Source organism: Pantherophis guttatus, chromosome 3 (assembly GCF_059756535.1).
Source record: "Pantherophis guttatus breed Tessera chromosome 3, ASM5975653v1, whole genome shotgun sequence".
NCBI lineage: Eukaryota > Metazoa > Chordata > Lepidosauria > Squamata > Colubridae > Pantherophis > Pantherophis guttatus.
Genome location: NC_142065.1, coordinates 153,831,002 through 153,846,672, shown reverse-complemented (window position 1 = coordinate 153,846,672; position 15,671 = coordinate 153,831,002). Strand labels below are relative to the sequence as shown.

Here is a 15,671-nt window from a genome sequence, read left to right as displayed (position 1 = left end):
ATTCAGTTGCATCATCTATAGCAACTACAGTACCATTGGTGCTGAATGGCATTGATGTTCTCAATGTAATTTTTTTCAGAATGTGTTCACTTTTCATGGTTGCAATAAATTGGCCATATGCCTGTTCTCTCTATACTTTAAACACATGGATTGGACATTTAGCTGCTCTCAGAGTTGTTTTGCTCAAAAGTTCTTCTGCCACATTTTCATTAGATGATAAACAGTCAGCAGAATGGCCTGATCCCACTGGGTTAAATGTGCACCTTGTCTGCCAGAAGGTTCAGCAATGAGAACTACTTTCATGTGCCTGAAATAATCACAGCTGAAGTTACTTTATTGTTTGACATGGCATACAACAATTGCTTGTGGCTCTCTCCCCCCCCCATTTTGCTATGTCATCAGTTTATTCTACTATCATTATACTATTGGCATTTTTTTACTATTGCAGTAGTGGCTATCTTTGTTCTGTTTAATTTGGAGTTCTTTACATCTATTTATCTTGTGCCTTCTCCTTCTGTCCTGTCAGAAAACTTGTAATATCATACATAGTTGGATGATGATCGACACGATTAGTTTAGTTTAGTTTTATTTGATTTATATACCGCCCTACTCCCGAAGGACTCAGGGCGGTGAACAGCCACAAGATAAAACACATAAATACAAAATTTAAAAGCAAAATAAAACTGAATTAAACAATTTGGCTGAAGACAGATTTAAAACACCCCACTAATTGAAAACAAATTAAAATTGCATTTTAAAAAAATGCAAAAAAAGGGAAAAAGGGAAAATTAGGCCAGGCCCGCCAGATGGAATAAAAAGGTCTTGAGAGCGCGGCGGAAATTGCGTAGATCCGGGATCCTCCGCATCTCCGGGGGGAGCTCATTCCAGATAGTAGATGCCCCCACAGAGAAGGCTCTCCCCCTGGGGGCCGCCAGTCGACAGGAGAGGTGTTACATGTGAACGCCATGTCGCTCCCATAACCACCCGCACGGCCGCACTCTGCTCCAGTTGGAGCTTCCGGGTGCTCCTCAAGGGGAGCCCCATGTAGAGAGCGTTGCAGTAGTCCAGGCGGGAAGTGACGAGGGCATGAGTGACCGTGCGTAAGGAGTCCCGATCCAGAAAGGGATGCAACTGGTGAATCAGGCGAACCTGATGAAAAATCCTCCTGGTCACGGCCGTCAAATGCTCTTCTAAAGACAGCAGTGAATCCAGGAGGATGCCCAAGTTGCGAGCCCTCTCTGTGGGGGCCAGTGATTCGCCCCCAATAGTCAGAGATGGCACCAACTGACTATATCAGGACGTCGGAAACCACAGCCACTCAGTCTTGGATGGGTTGAGCCTGAGCCTGTTTCTCCCCATCCAGATTTGCACGGCCTCCAGGCACCGGGACATCACTTCAAGGGCATCGTTGGGGTGGTCCGGGGTGGAGATGTACAGCTGAGTGTCGTCAATGTACTGATGGTACTTCACCCCGAAACCACGGATGATCTCGCCCAGTGGCTTTACATAAATGTTGAACAGAAGGGGCGAGAGGACCGACCCTTGTGGCACCCCACATATGAGGCGCCTTGGGGTCGACCTCTGCCCCCCTGCCAACACCGACTGCAACCGGTCGGAGAGAAAGGAGAACCACCGCAACACAGTGCCCCCCACCCCTAACTCTTCCAACCAGTGCAGCATGATACCATGGTCGATGGTATCAAAAGCCGCTGAGATATCTAATAGGACCAGGACAGAGGAGCAACCTCTGTCCCAAGCCCTCCAGAGATCATCAACCAACGCGACCAATGCCGTTTCCGTGCTGTACCCAGGCCTGAAGCCCGACTGGAACGGATCCAGATACACCGTTTCATCCAGGTGCTGGGGGAGCTGTCGCGCAACCACACTGTCAACAATCTTCACCACAAAGCGAAGGTTGGAGACCGGATGATAATTAGACAACACTGCCGGGTCCAGGTAAGGCTTCTTGAGGAGAGGCCTCACCACTGCCTCTTTCAAGGCGGCGAGGAAGTCACCGTCACTCAATGAAGCATTTATAATCCGCTGGAGCCAGCCTCGCGTCACCTCCCGAGAAGCCAGCACTAACCAAGAGGAACATGGGTCCAACAAACATGTGGTCGCGTTCAGTCTATCCAGAATCCTGTCCACATCATCAGGAGTCACAGGATCAAACTCATCCCAGATAACATTCTCAAGACCTGCCTCAGTCATCCCCCCTGAAACTACCCAGTCGGAGTCCAGATCTTCCCGAATCTGAGTGATTTTGTTATTCAGATACTGTACGAAGTCCTCGGCTCTACCCTCCAAGGGGCCCTCCCGCACTCTCTGGTGGAGCAAGGAGCGGGTCACCCTAAACAGGGCAGCCGGGCGGTTATCTGATGACGCAATAAGAGTAGCAAAATAATTACACTTTGCTGCTTTTATCGCCACTAGGTAATTCTTAATATGAGATCTTACCAGTGTCCGGTCAGATTCAGAAAGACTGGCCCTCCAACTACTCTCTAGGTGTCTTTTCCGGTGCTTCATCTCCCTTAGCTCCTCAGTGAACCGAGGAGCCAGATGAGATTGGCGCCAGATCAGAGGCCGCAAAGGCACGACCCGATCCAGAGCTCCAGCGGCCGCCTTATCCCAGGCAGCCACTAGGTCTCCAGTCGAGGCGTGAGCCAGAGCCTCAGGGAATGGCCCAAGCTCCATCTGGAACCTGTCAGGCTCCATCAAGCGCCTGGGGCGAAACCATTTTACCGTCTCCGCCTCCCTGCGGCGAGGTGCAGCGGTTCGAAGGTCAAGGCGAAGGAGAGAGTGATCCGACCATGACACGGGCTCGGTGACTATATCCCCTATCTCAAGATCACTCAACCACTGTCCAGAGATGAAAACCAGGTCCAGCGTGTTTCCCCCCATGTGGGTAGGGCCATGAATTAGCTGGGTCAGGTCCATAGCTGTCATGGAATTCATGAACTCCCGAGCCACCTCAGACGTCTCACCCACAGACGGCAGGTTGAAATCCCCCATGACCATAAATCTAGGGGTGTCAACCGCCACTGCTGCGATGACGTTGAGTAACTCGGGCAGGGCTGCTGCCACGTGGCAGGGAGCCAGGTACGTGATCAGCAAACCCATCTGTACCCCATGACCCCACTTCACAAGGAGGGACTCACAGCTGGCCGTCTGAGGAACAGTGGCCTCCCTCGGTCTAAGACCTTCTTTAATAATAACCGCTACCTGCCCGCCCCTCCCCTGTGACCTCAGCTGATGGAATGCGTGGAAACCTGGTGGGCACATTTCAACAAGGGGAACCCCCCCTCCTGGCCCAACCAGGTCTCTGTAATACCTGCCAGGTCCGCTCCCCCCTCCTGAACAAGATCACAAATGAGGGGGGCCTTATTTGTAATGTATCTTGCAGCTTTTTCTTAATAAACAGCATCTGAAGCTACCCAGCTGAATTAAAAATCTTCCAAGGCTCCTGAACAACTAGAAAATGAGTGAAGTTGTCTGACTCCCAAATGTTCAATAGTACCAATGATAAAGTGACATTATGTCTTCTCCTAAATTATAGTGCTGAAACCAGGAAAGCTTCATATAAACCAAAGTGAATATTTGTGAGAAGAATATTTGGAGAAGAACTGAATTCTATTCACTTCTCATATTCAGATCTAATATCCAGTTCTTGGACTCACTCTAGTCATTTCTTTCTAACTGAATGTCTTCTGCATTAGTCTCCAGATGATGCATTTCAGCCTCCCTGTGAAAACAAAGATGGACAATTCTGTAGTCTGCCCTTCCCTGAAGGATACCTGTTGAAACCAATGAAGTTTAACTTAGTCATGTTGGGCCCAATTAATTCCAGTGGAACTACTCCAGATATGATTACCAATTTAGTGTTGTTATTCATCCATGCTTACATTAGAATTTTAATTAAATGTGAACTGTGTGGCTGCTTTCTACAAAATCAGCAACTCTCCTTTTAATCAAGGTCTCTGGTACTGTTCTGAGATCTAAACAGAGATAATGACGTCTGTGTGTGTGTGTGTGTGTGTGTGTGTGTGTGTGTGTAGGCATAAACTCACATGTATACACAGATTTGTAAGGTTAGTTCCCATTTTTATTCTCCCCCCCCTCTTTTAAAATTGAAAGCACTTGGACCATTTTGTTGATTGATGGATTAGTGCTTTTAAAGAAAGAAGTACTACCCATATGTTACAACCTGATATCTGATATATAGATCTATTTCAAGCTATTTAGCTCTCATCAGCTAGCCATACCCTTACTTAATTTGAACTTGGGCTAGTATAGATCTATACTAGTCTCCCTTTATTTCTTTATCAGCGAAATATAAATTTGGTATAAAATGGTTTGTCATGAATGCGATGGCTTGAGGGCTCCTGGATTGGAGCTGAAAGGCGAAAGGGATGATGTATGCTCCCTCCCACATGCTGGTGTAGACCAGGTGCCTCAATAGAAATATATATGTCTTTGGTTATTCGGGTTTTCTCCCGTGTAAAATTGAAAGTGTCTTGGCGACGTTTCGACGAAGTCTCATTCGTTATCTTCAGGCTGGTGTTTTTGGCTTCTAGGAGCAATTTTACTTCTAATTTTACGCGGGAGAAAACCCGAATAACCAAACGCCCACTGACCCTGATGTCATGAAAATGCTTCTGCATATGTGCAGAAGGTTCTGAGCTTGTGCAGAAGAGTGCACATGAGCAAAGCAAGTGCGCACGTGCGGCCCCGTTGCGAACCGGTAGTAAAGGTAAGTAGAACCCATCCCTGATATATATATATTCATTCCTCCAAGAGTGGGGGGGGGGGGAAGAGAAAAATCCATCTTATATATGAACTGGCTAAAGAATAGAAGCATCTGTTTCATAATATACAGTGATCATCACCAGGAGATAGGCAGCTGCTTTATATTATATAAATTATTCTGTAGTCAAGCAAGATCTCTCCAGATAATTATCCAGGAATGTTTCAAATGACGGCATATGTAACAAAGCATTGCATGAAGTGGGATGAATCTTTGTAATTTTCCAGTTATGCTCAATAAAGAAGCCTACATCAGTCACCTATATGCAGGCTACTAAATACCACATTCCCATGGGCCATGGGAGGAATGCAGTCGTGAATTTCATTGAAAAAGGAAAGACTGCAAAAAAGATTTTGCTATAGACAGACACCGAAGCAATCAGGAGTTTGAAGAACAGGAAGGCTTGTATGCAATGAATATAAAACCTTTGACCTATAAAACCTGAAAAAGCAGGGTGGGGGATCTTATTATTGCAAGAAATGCCAATTCTGATAGGAGATTGCTTTTTTCTTTAATTCTTTTTAGAGTATGAGTCAAAGTATTTCTGTGATGAGAGACCAAACTTTCTTAATTGTGACTTCTTGCTTATGGGGTGTATTTTCCACTCCATATGCTTGGTATCCTTACTGATACTGGTTAGCTTAGACATGGCTACCTATGCAAATCTTGAACAAAATTGAAGATAATTTAACTATGGTACCTGATCTCCCCATGTTGAATAAGGAGATGCTCAAATGACTGTGAATCCATCTTCCTACAATCTTGACATAGCATGATCCTTGCTAGCGGATAGACATATGTTTAGAAACATCATTCAGATCTTGATCAATGTAGCAAGCTTGGGAACAGTATAAGTAAGATTGACCTGTGCTTAGAATAGCCACTGAAAAATCCAACTAATATTCTATGGTGCTTTGTTGTGTATATTCACTGTTAGCCACATATTGGGGAGGGGAGGGGATCTTCTGTGAAAGCTTTCTAGTCTTGCACTACTGTATAGTATCTTGAAAATAAAGTAAAACTAAAATGGAAAATCTGTGGCCCTTCAGATGTTGGTGAATTACAGCTACCAACATTCTCCACCATTGATGCGTTGGTTTTTTGGTTAAAACCACTGGGAGTTCTAGGTCAGCTGTAACTGGAAAACTGAAGACTCCTACCAATCCACCCAACAGATAGATTCATTAAGATACCCATGCAAATGAGTAGAGAATGATAGTGTTAATGGAAAGAGACCTTTCATTGGGTCAATTTGTGGGGCTGATTGGGATTTTCAAAAATTGTTAGTAGAAGAATTTTTATTGCTGACACGTTTTTTCAAAAGGTGAAGCTTATTGAATACAAATTGAAGGAACTGAAGTACTGATATTCCCAAAAGGCTATTTCTGCACAAAATAGAATTTGTTTGGGGGGGTATTTTTCCACATCTTACAATCTACCTTTATCTATTATGATTAATGGGTTGATGTCTTAATGTATTGTATTTTTAATTCTTTTTAAGCCAAGCTTAAAATGTTTTCCATTTTGTTTAAGCATCTGATAGCATTTAGCCTATCTAATCTGTGTCATCCATAAATCTTCATAAAATAACCATTACCTTTTAAATTACTTATGTCATACCATTATCTCCATTGATGAAATTTTAAATGTAAGATGGTGACGGATGATCTGCTAAAAGTGGCCTCTAAAGTAATAGTGCCAGATTCTTGTGGTTTATGATAGCAGAACGGTTGTTAATATTTAATTCCTACTGTTCTCTATTATAGCCCATCTCTGCCTGCCTTGGATTGGCAGTTGCCATCTCACTCAGGACCTTATGAACTTCGGATTGAAGTGCAGCCGAAGTCCCATCACCGAGCCCATTATGAGACGGAAGGCAGTCGAGGAGCTGTCAAGGCGTCTGCTGGGGGACATCCAGTGGTGCAGGTAATAGCATTATTCTTGGCAGCGTGTGTATTTCTTTTAAAACCAACATCCTTAATAAGGCAAGTAAAATGACCTTATATTGAATGTAAGTATGTACTCTGTTTTGGTGGATGGAAAAAGGCTTATTTGTTCGACCAAGGGCTGCAGAGGCTTGAATGTGCTTGATGGGTATTTTGTACTTTATGATGTAGGTATGGTGGTTGCTCCTGGAATTCTTCAGCATAATATTATATGAAAGGTCTAAATATATGACCAACCTCTATGGTGCCAGTTCAATGCAGAATCTGTTGTTCCCTTGTTGTTGTATGTCAAACTAGCTTGCTACCGTGAATGAACGGTATTGTTATGGAGGATGTGAAGTTTTCATCTGAGGCTTGGGGTTCCAAGAAACTAGCCAAGGGACTCATCACACCTTATAATTCAATGCAAGTAAACTAGTCTATAAAGGAGTATCCCTTTTCATTATGATAATGTACAGAAACATGCCCAGAAAAAACACTGTGGTCCTTGCATATTGGAAGTTTAAGAAATCCAGATCCAGATATGTATCTCTAACTGATTATTATGTGGTTGTATATCTGATATAAGAGTTCCACTGTAATGAGCTATTACTTCAAATCAACCCATCTGCTGGCTTTAATCCAAAATTTAATGGCCAATAAAAGCAAACATAAAATGCATTGACTTATCAATGTTAATTTTATTTATCCACGGCTTCATATGTTTCTTTATTGTCATAAGTAATAACCCAAGATGAACTATAAAGTAAGGCGTCAGGCTAGAAACCAGGAGAGTGTGTGTTCTAGTTCTATCTTAGATATGAAAGACCAGCTGGGTAACTTTGGGCTCCTTCAACCCAGCTTTCCTTACAGGGTTGTTGTTATGGGGAAAAGGAAGGGGTATGAAACAGTATTAGGTATATTCATAAGCTAATTAAAAAAACAATAATAAAGGTGGAATGTGTGTGTGTATACATATATATATATATACATATATATATATACATATACATATACACATCACCGGTTCGGGTCATGGCAGGAGGCTCCGCCCACCCAGCCAGACGTCATCAAAAATGCAAAGCGCACAAAGCGAGTGTGTGCACTCGCGCGCTACCGATAGCAAACCAGTAGCGACTAGGATTTGAAACCCACTACTGATACACACACACACACACACACACACACACACACACAAATACATACACACACACACACACACACACATACACATACATAACGAGAGGCAAAGTTCTTTATATTAGATTCCCTCATATTCTTAACTATAGATTCATTTCTGCCTGTTTCACACAGACACACACAAACACAAGCATTCTTCCTGCTTCTCCATTGTATGCATTTGCATACATTCTTTTGCATATGCGCTATTTGCAAGTGATATCCTTCTGATACATTTTGTGCCTTCTGAAATACGTGCATGTTTAATTACAATATTTTCAGTATACTGATATCTGTATCCAAGCTTTGAATTGCAAAGCACAATATTGAACATAAACTTTTGAAAAGTACTCATTTCTCTGTATAAATGCATTTTGGCTCCTTGAAAAGCTTAATAGGAGTTGGAGCAGGTCATAAAAAACAGAATTAAACAAAAAAAATCTCCTCCATCCCAATTTCTATGGTGATATCCTCCTGATAGAATTTCCTCCTGATAAATATCCATTGGATATTGATTTCATTGTACTTTGATATAAATATAATTTATTATTTTTGCTCCCTTTGGTTTTAAATTGAGAGTTGTGTTTTTGAACATTGCTAATTTTTATGTGTGTTGAAAGCGTCAACATCTGAAAGCAATTTAAAATTCTAAATTCAAGGGAGACATCTAACAAAAATTGTGCTAGTCAGTTTGATTTTACTAATATATTAGCATGAAGTAGGGCCTGGTGGCTCAGCAGGCTAAAAGCATTGTGATTAACACCAGCTGTCTGCAATTACTTTAAGTTCGAATCTCACCAGGCTCAAGGTTGACTCAGCCTTTCATCCTTTCTCAGGTAGGTAAAATGAGGACCCAGTTTGTGGGGGCAATAAACTGACTTTGTATAAATATACAAAAGTATGAAGGCTATTGCTTAACGCATTGTAAGCCGCCCTGAGTCTACAGAGAAGGGCGGCATATAAATCAAATAATAATAAAAAAAAAGTAGCCTTAGCATGGTTCACTGTTAAAACTGCTTCTCTTCCTGTCTCAAATTATTGCTCTTTATTTTACACATGATATTTAAAGTGAAATTTATACAGTGCACTTGTTCCTTAGGATATATTTTGCTAACTGCCTAGTGTGAGGAAATATACTGTAGATGGGAGGCGTGAATTCACAATAGCCAATTTGACATTTAAAATTTCCACTCAGTGATTGGAAAAAAACAAAATGCAGTGCCAACATTTAATTGAGTTGAATGTATCCAGGAACCACCCCGCTCTCCGCAATCTCTTTCTACAGTGTATGGAAATAAAACAAAACGTGATGCATGTTGTATTTAGATAGAATTGTGGAAAAGAAAAAAGGGAAATGTCGGAAGGAAAAAAGGAAAGCAAAATCCTGATCAGTGGAACGATGCAGAACTTCCTCCTGTTTTTCATTCCGAGCGACAGATGATGTCCTTGTTTTGTGTAAAATATAACAGGAGTTTGAAGGCTTCCCCTCCATACCTGCCTCTCATACTTTTTGCCTATATGGCAGGCTTGTCCTACCATACAGTACTACCTGTACTAGTGAATACAAGTAGTCCTCAATTTATGACCACAATTGAGCCCAAAATTTATGTTGTTAAGTGAAACATTTGTTAAGTGAGTTTTCCCCCATTTTACGACCTTTCTTGCCTCTGTTGTTAAGTGAACCACTGCAGTTGATAAGTCAGTTAACCCAGTTGTTGAGTGAATCTGGCTTCCCCATTGACTTTGCTTGTCAGAAGGTTGCAAAATGTGATCACATGATCTTGGGACATTGCCTTTGTCATACAAACACATGTCAGTTGCCAAGCATCTGAATTTTGATCACATGATCATGGGGATGCTGCAAAGGTCATAACTGAAAAACCGTCATAAGTCACGTTTTTCAGTGCCGTTGTAACTTTGAACAGTCACTAAACAAACTGTTGTCAGTCAAGGACTACCTGTAGTATCTGAACATTCACACAGGCCAGTTGGCCTAGTTTATATGTAAAATTAAGCCCCTTGAGGAATACAGGCAGACCTTGTAGTGCATGCCACTGTGGGCATTTTCTGAAAAAAATAGGAAATCTGTAAACTGACAAAGAGCAAAATATCCCAGAAGAGGTGGTACCAAGACGGGGGCTGAGCAAAGAACTTAGCAGAACACAACAAACATAGTGTTTTTCCTCTGAAATATTATCAAAGTAGTCTATAGAGTTTGAAAGAAACCATTGGACAAAGACATTCCAGTCACAGCAGTGGTGATGATATCAAGCTCCCCACAACCCTGTTACAAGAAGAAAACAATCTAACCATGACGATAGATCAGGGCTGTATTATCATGGATACAGCTTCAGAGTGAGTCTATGACCATTTCCTACATTCATTTTATGAGTGAGTATAAGAAATAAATCACCAGAAATGTAAACACAGGATTGGGGAGGTGTTAAATATTACATCTGCTGTTAATACCCTCTCGTCTTGGCCCATATTACAACAGTCCCTATTTGTTTCCCAGAGTTAATTTCTGTGTTGGTTCCAGCAAGCCGGGCTGGCTTAAGAAGAAATTTTTAAAAGTTTTAAATTGGTTTGTGATTTTTAATTTTTGAGCCAAATTTATATATATTTTAATTGTTTTTTAATATTTGTATTTCATGTTCTTAATTCTGGCTGTACACCACCCTGAGTCCTCAGGGAGAAGGGCGGTATATAAATTGGAAATAAAATAAAAAATAAAATAAATAAATATAGTTTTCAACCTATAAATTATTCTCCTTCATCACCCCTTTTCAATATGCAGTAGTAAAATTCTGAACGTGTTCTGGCTGAGCATACATACCTAAATATCACCCTTCTAGGTGAAATAGTAGGGATGTCCAATATTCTTGTTGCCATATCAGATGATTGTGGTACCATTATATCTACTTAAGTGGCGCACTAATTCACACTTTGTTCTTCATTCAACTAACTACTTCTCCTTTCTGAGAATCATTGTACCCCAGCAGTGCTGTGATGACTATCACCTGTTTACATGGAGGCACCTTTGGTACGTTGTACTTCAGAGTGAAAGTACAAGAAGTCACCTACACATTTTTTGTAGTTTCATACTCCTACACATTTGCTCTTCACTTGTTTGAGTGTTTGGCTACCATAGCAGCCTCCAGTTATCACAAGGATTTCTAAATGCTTGGAGAGTGAGATGAGCTGACACACCTAGAAAGTGCTAAAAATGTTTGAGAAGAGTGGCTAATCAAAGGTGGTGGTTAATTGGCTGGGTGAGGTAATGCTTGGCAAAGTACCTCATGCCTTGTCCTATAAAGCAGTGTTACTAAACATAATCCTCTTCAGATATTCACTTCTTTCCTCCGTGTTATTTCAAAGGAGGAAAAAGATCCTTCTGTTCTGGGAATTTAAGATTTGGGGTTTCAAATCCTGCCCTCCCACTAACATCCTGTGCAGCCTAAGGCAACTCATTTCATTTCTCTGTTGATACGAATGTAGAAAATATTTTCATGTTCATGTACTACGAGGTTTTGTCAGCACAAGAGCACTGAGGCTTTGTACACAGGAAACAGAAGAGGAAGGAAAGGTAATCAAGGGTTAGAGCCAAAAAAATCTCTCATTTCTTCAGTGCCTAAAGAAATTTGTTTCTCAATTTGTAGGCTCTTATTCTTAATACGGCACATTGAATGGCATGTCCACAACACTCTCCTGTATTCAGAAAGGAAGGGAGAGCAAGTATTATGGGTAGCAAAACTACTGAAATGTCCAGATTTGTGGACCAACAAGAGTGTTCTTCTCATGGCAATAGCTGTAGGTCTTGACCAGGGGATCTCCAAACTGGACAACTTTAAGACTTGTGGACTTCAATTCCCAGAATTTCGCAGCCAGCTATGCTGCCACAGTGCATGCCACACTCACTGCAGAGATTGGTAGCCAGTGAATTGTGTGTACTTTTGTCAATGCCCAGCAGGATAAGCTATTAACCTATGAGGAAAAAGTGGTCTTCCTCACCCATATAATTATCTTTGAAATGAATTGCATTCAGATGTAAAGCAGACAGAAATGAAAGTGAGGAGATAGACCTAGCTGCAAATGGTTGCCAAGAAGCTGGAAGAGAGTTAGGGGTAGGTTGCCAGAGGACGTGGAGGCCAAAATTATCAAGATAATGATTTGATTTGTGATTGATGCCTCACTCTTTTTAGAAATGCTATGCATGTGACACATGTAAAAAGGGGTTGGGCTTTGATCACATGAATATGGACACCATCTTAATTGTTTATGCCCCCCCCAAAATATTTCTGTCTTTAATTATGATTATAGTATGTCTATACCACTTCTTTATATAACATTTGGGAAGCATGAATGAAATCGTCATCATCCATTCACCCACGGCCACTCTATGGATCAGCACTCTCTATGCCCCTCTGCCTCGCACTGGTTCCTTCAGATCCACCATGGTCATCCTGATGTCACCTTTATAGCAGGGGTGTCAAACTTGATTTCATTTAGGGCCACATCAGGGTTATGTTTGACCTCTGGTGGGCGTGGGGGACATGGCCAGGATGGGCATGGCCAGCTTGACATCACTCATTGAGGCTCTGTTTTCGGCCATGATGGCCTCCTGCAGCTCTCTGCCAGCAAAAATGGAGCACGGGAAGGCTGCACACGGCCTGCCTGAACTCCATTTTCATTGGCAGAGGGCTGGAAGAGGCCATCGCAGCCAAAAACAGACCCCGGGAGGACTGCACTCAGCCCTTCCGAGCTCCATATTCACTGGCAGAGGCACTGCGGGCCAGTCCTTTGTTGTTTCCAGAGCGGGCCCGTGGCCCAGATCTAAGAACCCTGCAGGCCAAATCTGGCCCACGGGCCTTGAGTTTGACACCCCTGCTTTATAGTGCCCAGCCAGCAAATACTAGGACAGCTCCTTCTTTTTACGCTGATCTCTCCCAGCATGATTGACTTTTTGAGTGACTCATGGCATGTCCAAAGTATGACAGCCTCTGTTTGGCGATCTTGGCTTCAAGATATATTTTTGGTGAGATTCGATCTAGGCCACCTTTGTTATTTTTACAGCCCAAGGGATATGTAATAGTTGCTTCCAGCATCACAATTCAAAGGTGTCCACCCTTCTCCTATCTGCCTTTTTCAGAGTCCAAGTTTCGGAGCCATAAGGAACAATTTGAAAAATTATTGCATTAACTAATCTGCATTTGGTTGCGAGGCTGATGTCTTTACTATTCCAGATGTTATTCATGCCAGACACTGCAGTTCTTCCAAATGCTATTCGCCTTCTGATTTCAGAGCTGCAGTCACCACTTTGATTGACTTTTGAGCCCAGAAAGATGAATTCCTTTGCTATTTTGATGGTGTCATTGTTGATCTGCACTCTGACATGTATGTTTTCTACATTTGTCCTTATCTTTGCTTTCTTGATGTTAAGGTGAAGCCGATTTTCTCACTTTCACGTTTGGCTGTTACAAAATCATAACTTGAATGAAATCCTAACTCATAAAATGCAGAAAGGACATGAGTTAATTTTTAGATAGAGCCTGTTTTATCTTCTCTCCCCAACACCACAAAAGAGACTTTGGGAAGTAACAAAAATTCATACACAAATATATACCAATTCTGATAAGTCAGTAAACTATTAAAAATACTTTCTCTATTTCTGTTTATAGGTGCTTTAATTTTAAAGAAACTCATAAATTAGAAAACTAGTTATATAGCCTAATTGTAAAAGATTAAAATATATGAAGATTTGTCAATGTTTGCCATTAATTATTTAAATACATTTTTGTCAAAAATTTGGATGGAATAATTTTATTTGTGGGTATACAAGAAATTTATCTTACAATGTGTTTTGTAGGCTGGGTTATTTAATATTAAAGGGCATTAGACAAGGGAACTAACTCTTGGTGAATTGAAAATATATGAGGGAGACACTGGAGTGCACATATGCCAGCCTGTCCATCCTAATATATCTCTTTTACAGATCTCTAAAATGCCCTGTGAAAGAATCAAATTTATCTTTTGCTTGAATAAACTTGGCATCAATTCATTTGCGTTCACATGTTGCCAAGTACATAGCAGAAGGAAAAGTGATTAGTGTATACCTCCTCATTTTTGTGCACCTAGTCAGCATAACTCAACAATGAATTCAGTGAGCTCTTTCAGCATATAAGGGAATTTGAGTGACATTCTCCGAGATCAAATTTCTTTTGCCCCAGAAGCAACGTGATCTTTTTCTTTAAGGTGTTCAGCAAATTCTAAAGAATTTTGTCATTGTCCCATTGATTGTGGCCCATAGTTTTGGGATTTGAGATATAGGGTTTTTCTCTGCTTGTGAAAATGTAACCTAGTAGCAAGCTACTCAATGCTTAATGAGGCTCAGATCAATTTCATTTTGTTAAGTTTTTGCTATTAGGTTAGGGATGGGCAATGATGGCAACTTTATGTCCTGTGGACTTCAAGTCCCAGAATTCCTGAGCCAGCCATGTGTTTGTTAGATGTTACTAAACTGAAAATCTTTTTTAGAAGCTTTACACTGGATGTTATATTCTTTTGGTAACTTTTTTTTAAAAAACCAATTTTTACAACAGAAGTTGGCCCATGTTTTTATTTTTATTTTTAGAACATGAGGTTGAAAACTCTTGCTGGTTAAACAGTGTAGTAAATCTAGTGAAAAGGATTTGACACTATAGCAGACGGAAAAAAGGCAATGTGTATTGTGAAACTTCTTTGAAGGAGGAGGAGACAGTCTGGAACTTGACGAAGGTGCCATTGGGGAAAGGATCTGTTCAGAATCCCTTTCATGACAAAATTTAGGCCATCCTTCAAAGAATATGGTTGAGGCTGACCCTGTGTGCAAGCCAGTGATAATCTCATAATGCTCATAATGAATTGCTTTGCTTTTGAAAATGCAGCTGGCTTAAGAAATATATCACAGGTGAGTAGAGTACTGAAGCATAATACACAATGATTTCATATTGCACATTGCAATCTCAGACACAAATACCTTAAAAAAGACTTAATAAAAGGAACCCTTCTTCCAATTTTATCCCAAAATAATGGGTTTCCATCATACACTTCTTGTAACTTGCAGTTGAAAGAAAATGTTATCTTTCCAGCCAGGGGGAAATTTAAGTCTTTCATATATACTAAGAATTTAAAGAAATTGGCAAGCACCTGTTAGACAGGTTGCAATTAATAACGTCCAGCCACAGAATTGTATTGCAGCCCAGACAAGGAGCCTATATTTAATAGCTCTTTTTCAGACAGATGGTACTTCTTAAGAATAAATTCAAGCTGAATGGCTTTCACACATCTTGCATCTGGTTAGTTAAAGCTCACCACCAAGTAGCACACAGATAATCAAACCTGGAAAGGAGAATAGCTTGGCAGATGTTTTATGAATATTATTGCTGTCATAAATCTAATAAAAGAGTATGGCTGCGTACCTTTTGGGGTGAGAAGTTTTAATACCTCACATAAAGCTATCCTCTTAGAATTGTTACACAACCACATCACTTTAAGGTAGCTTTCTACCCTTCCCTAAGAATTTTTTTCAGGAAATCCTCACAATGCTGTCAGTGCTGAGGATTGTCGTTGAGATATCTGTGTAGATATGAGAGATTTGAGTGTAATGTTGATCAAAGTTAGATCATCACCTATGCCATGGGGTGTGCCTCAGGTTTCTTTCCCTTCATATTTAACATAAGCTACCAGGAGAGGTCATCCGGTGGCATGGGGTTCAGTATCATTAG

General features: G+C 41.1%; 1 protein-coding gene across 4 annotated transcripts in view; it reads left to right on the top strand.

Moving 5' to 3' along the window:
- The window catches only part of NFATC1 (nuclear factor of activated T cells 1), a 141,725-nt gene that overhangs the window by 32,925 nt on the left and 93,129 nt on the right, over positions 1-15,671 (top strand). For all 4 annotated transcript variants that reach the window (XM_034429323.3, XM_087890375.1, XM_034429322.3 and 1 more), the window contains exon 3: positions 6,571-6,730. In XM_034429323.3, coding sequence (XP_034285214.2) covers positions 6,571-6,730 — 160 coding nt within the window. The remainder of the gene's footprint in view (positions 1-6,570; positions 6,731-15,671) is intronic.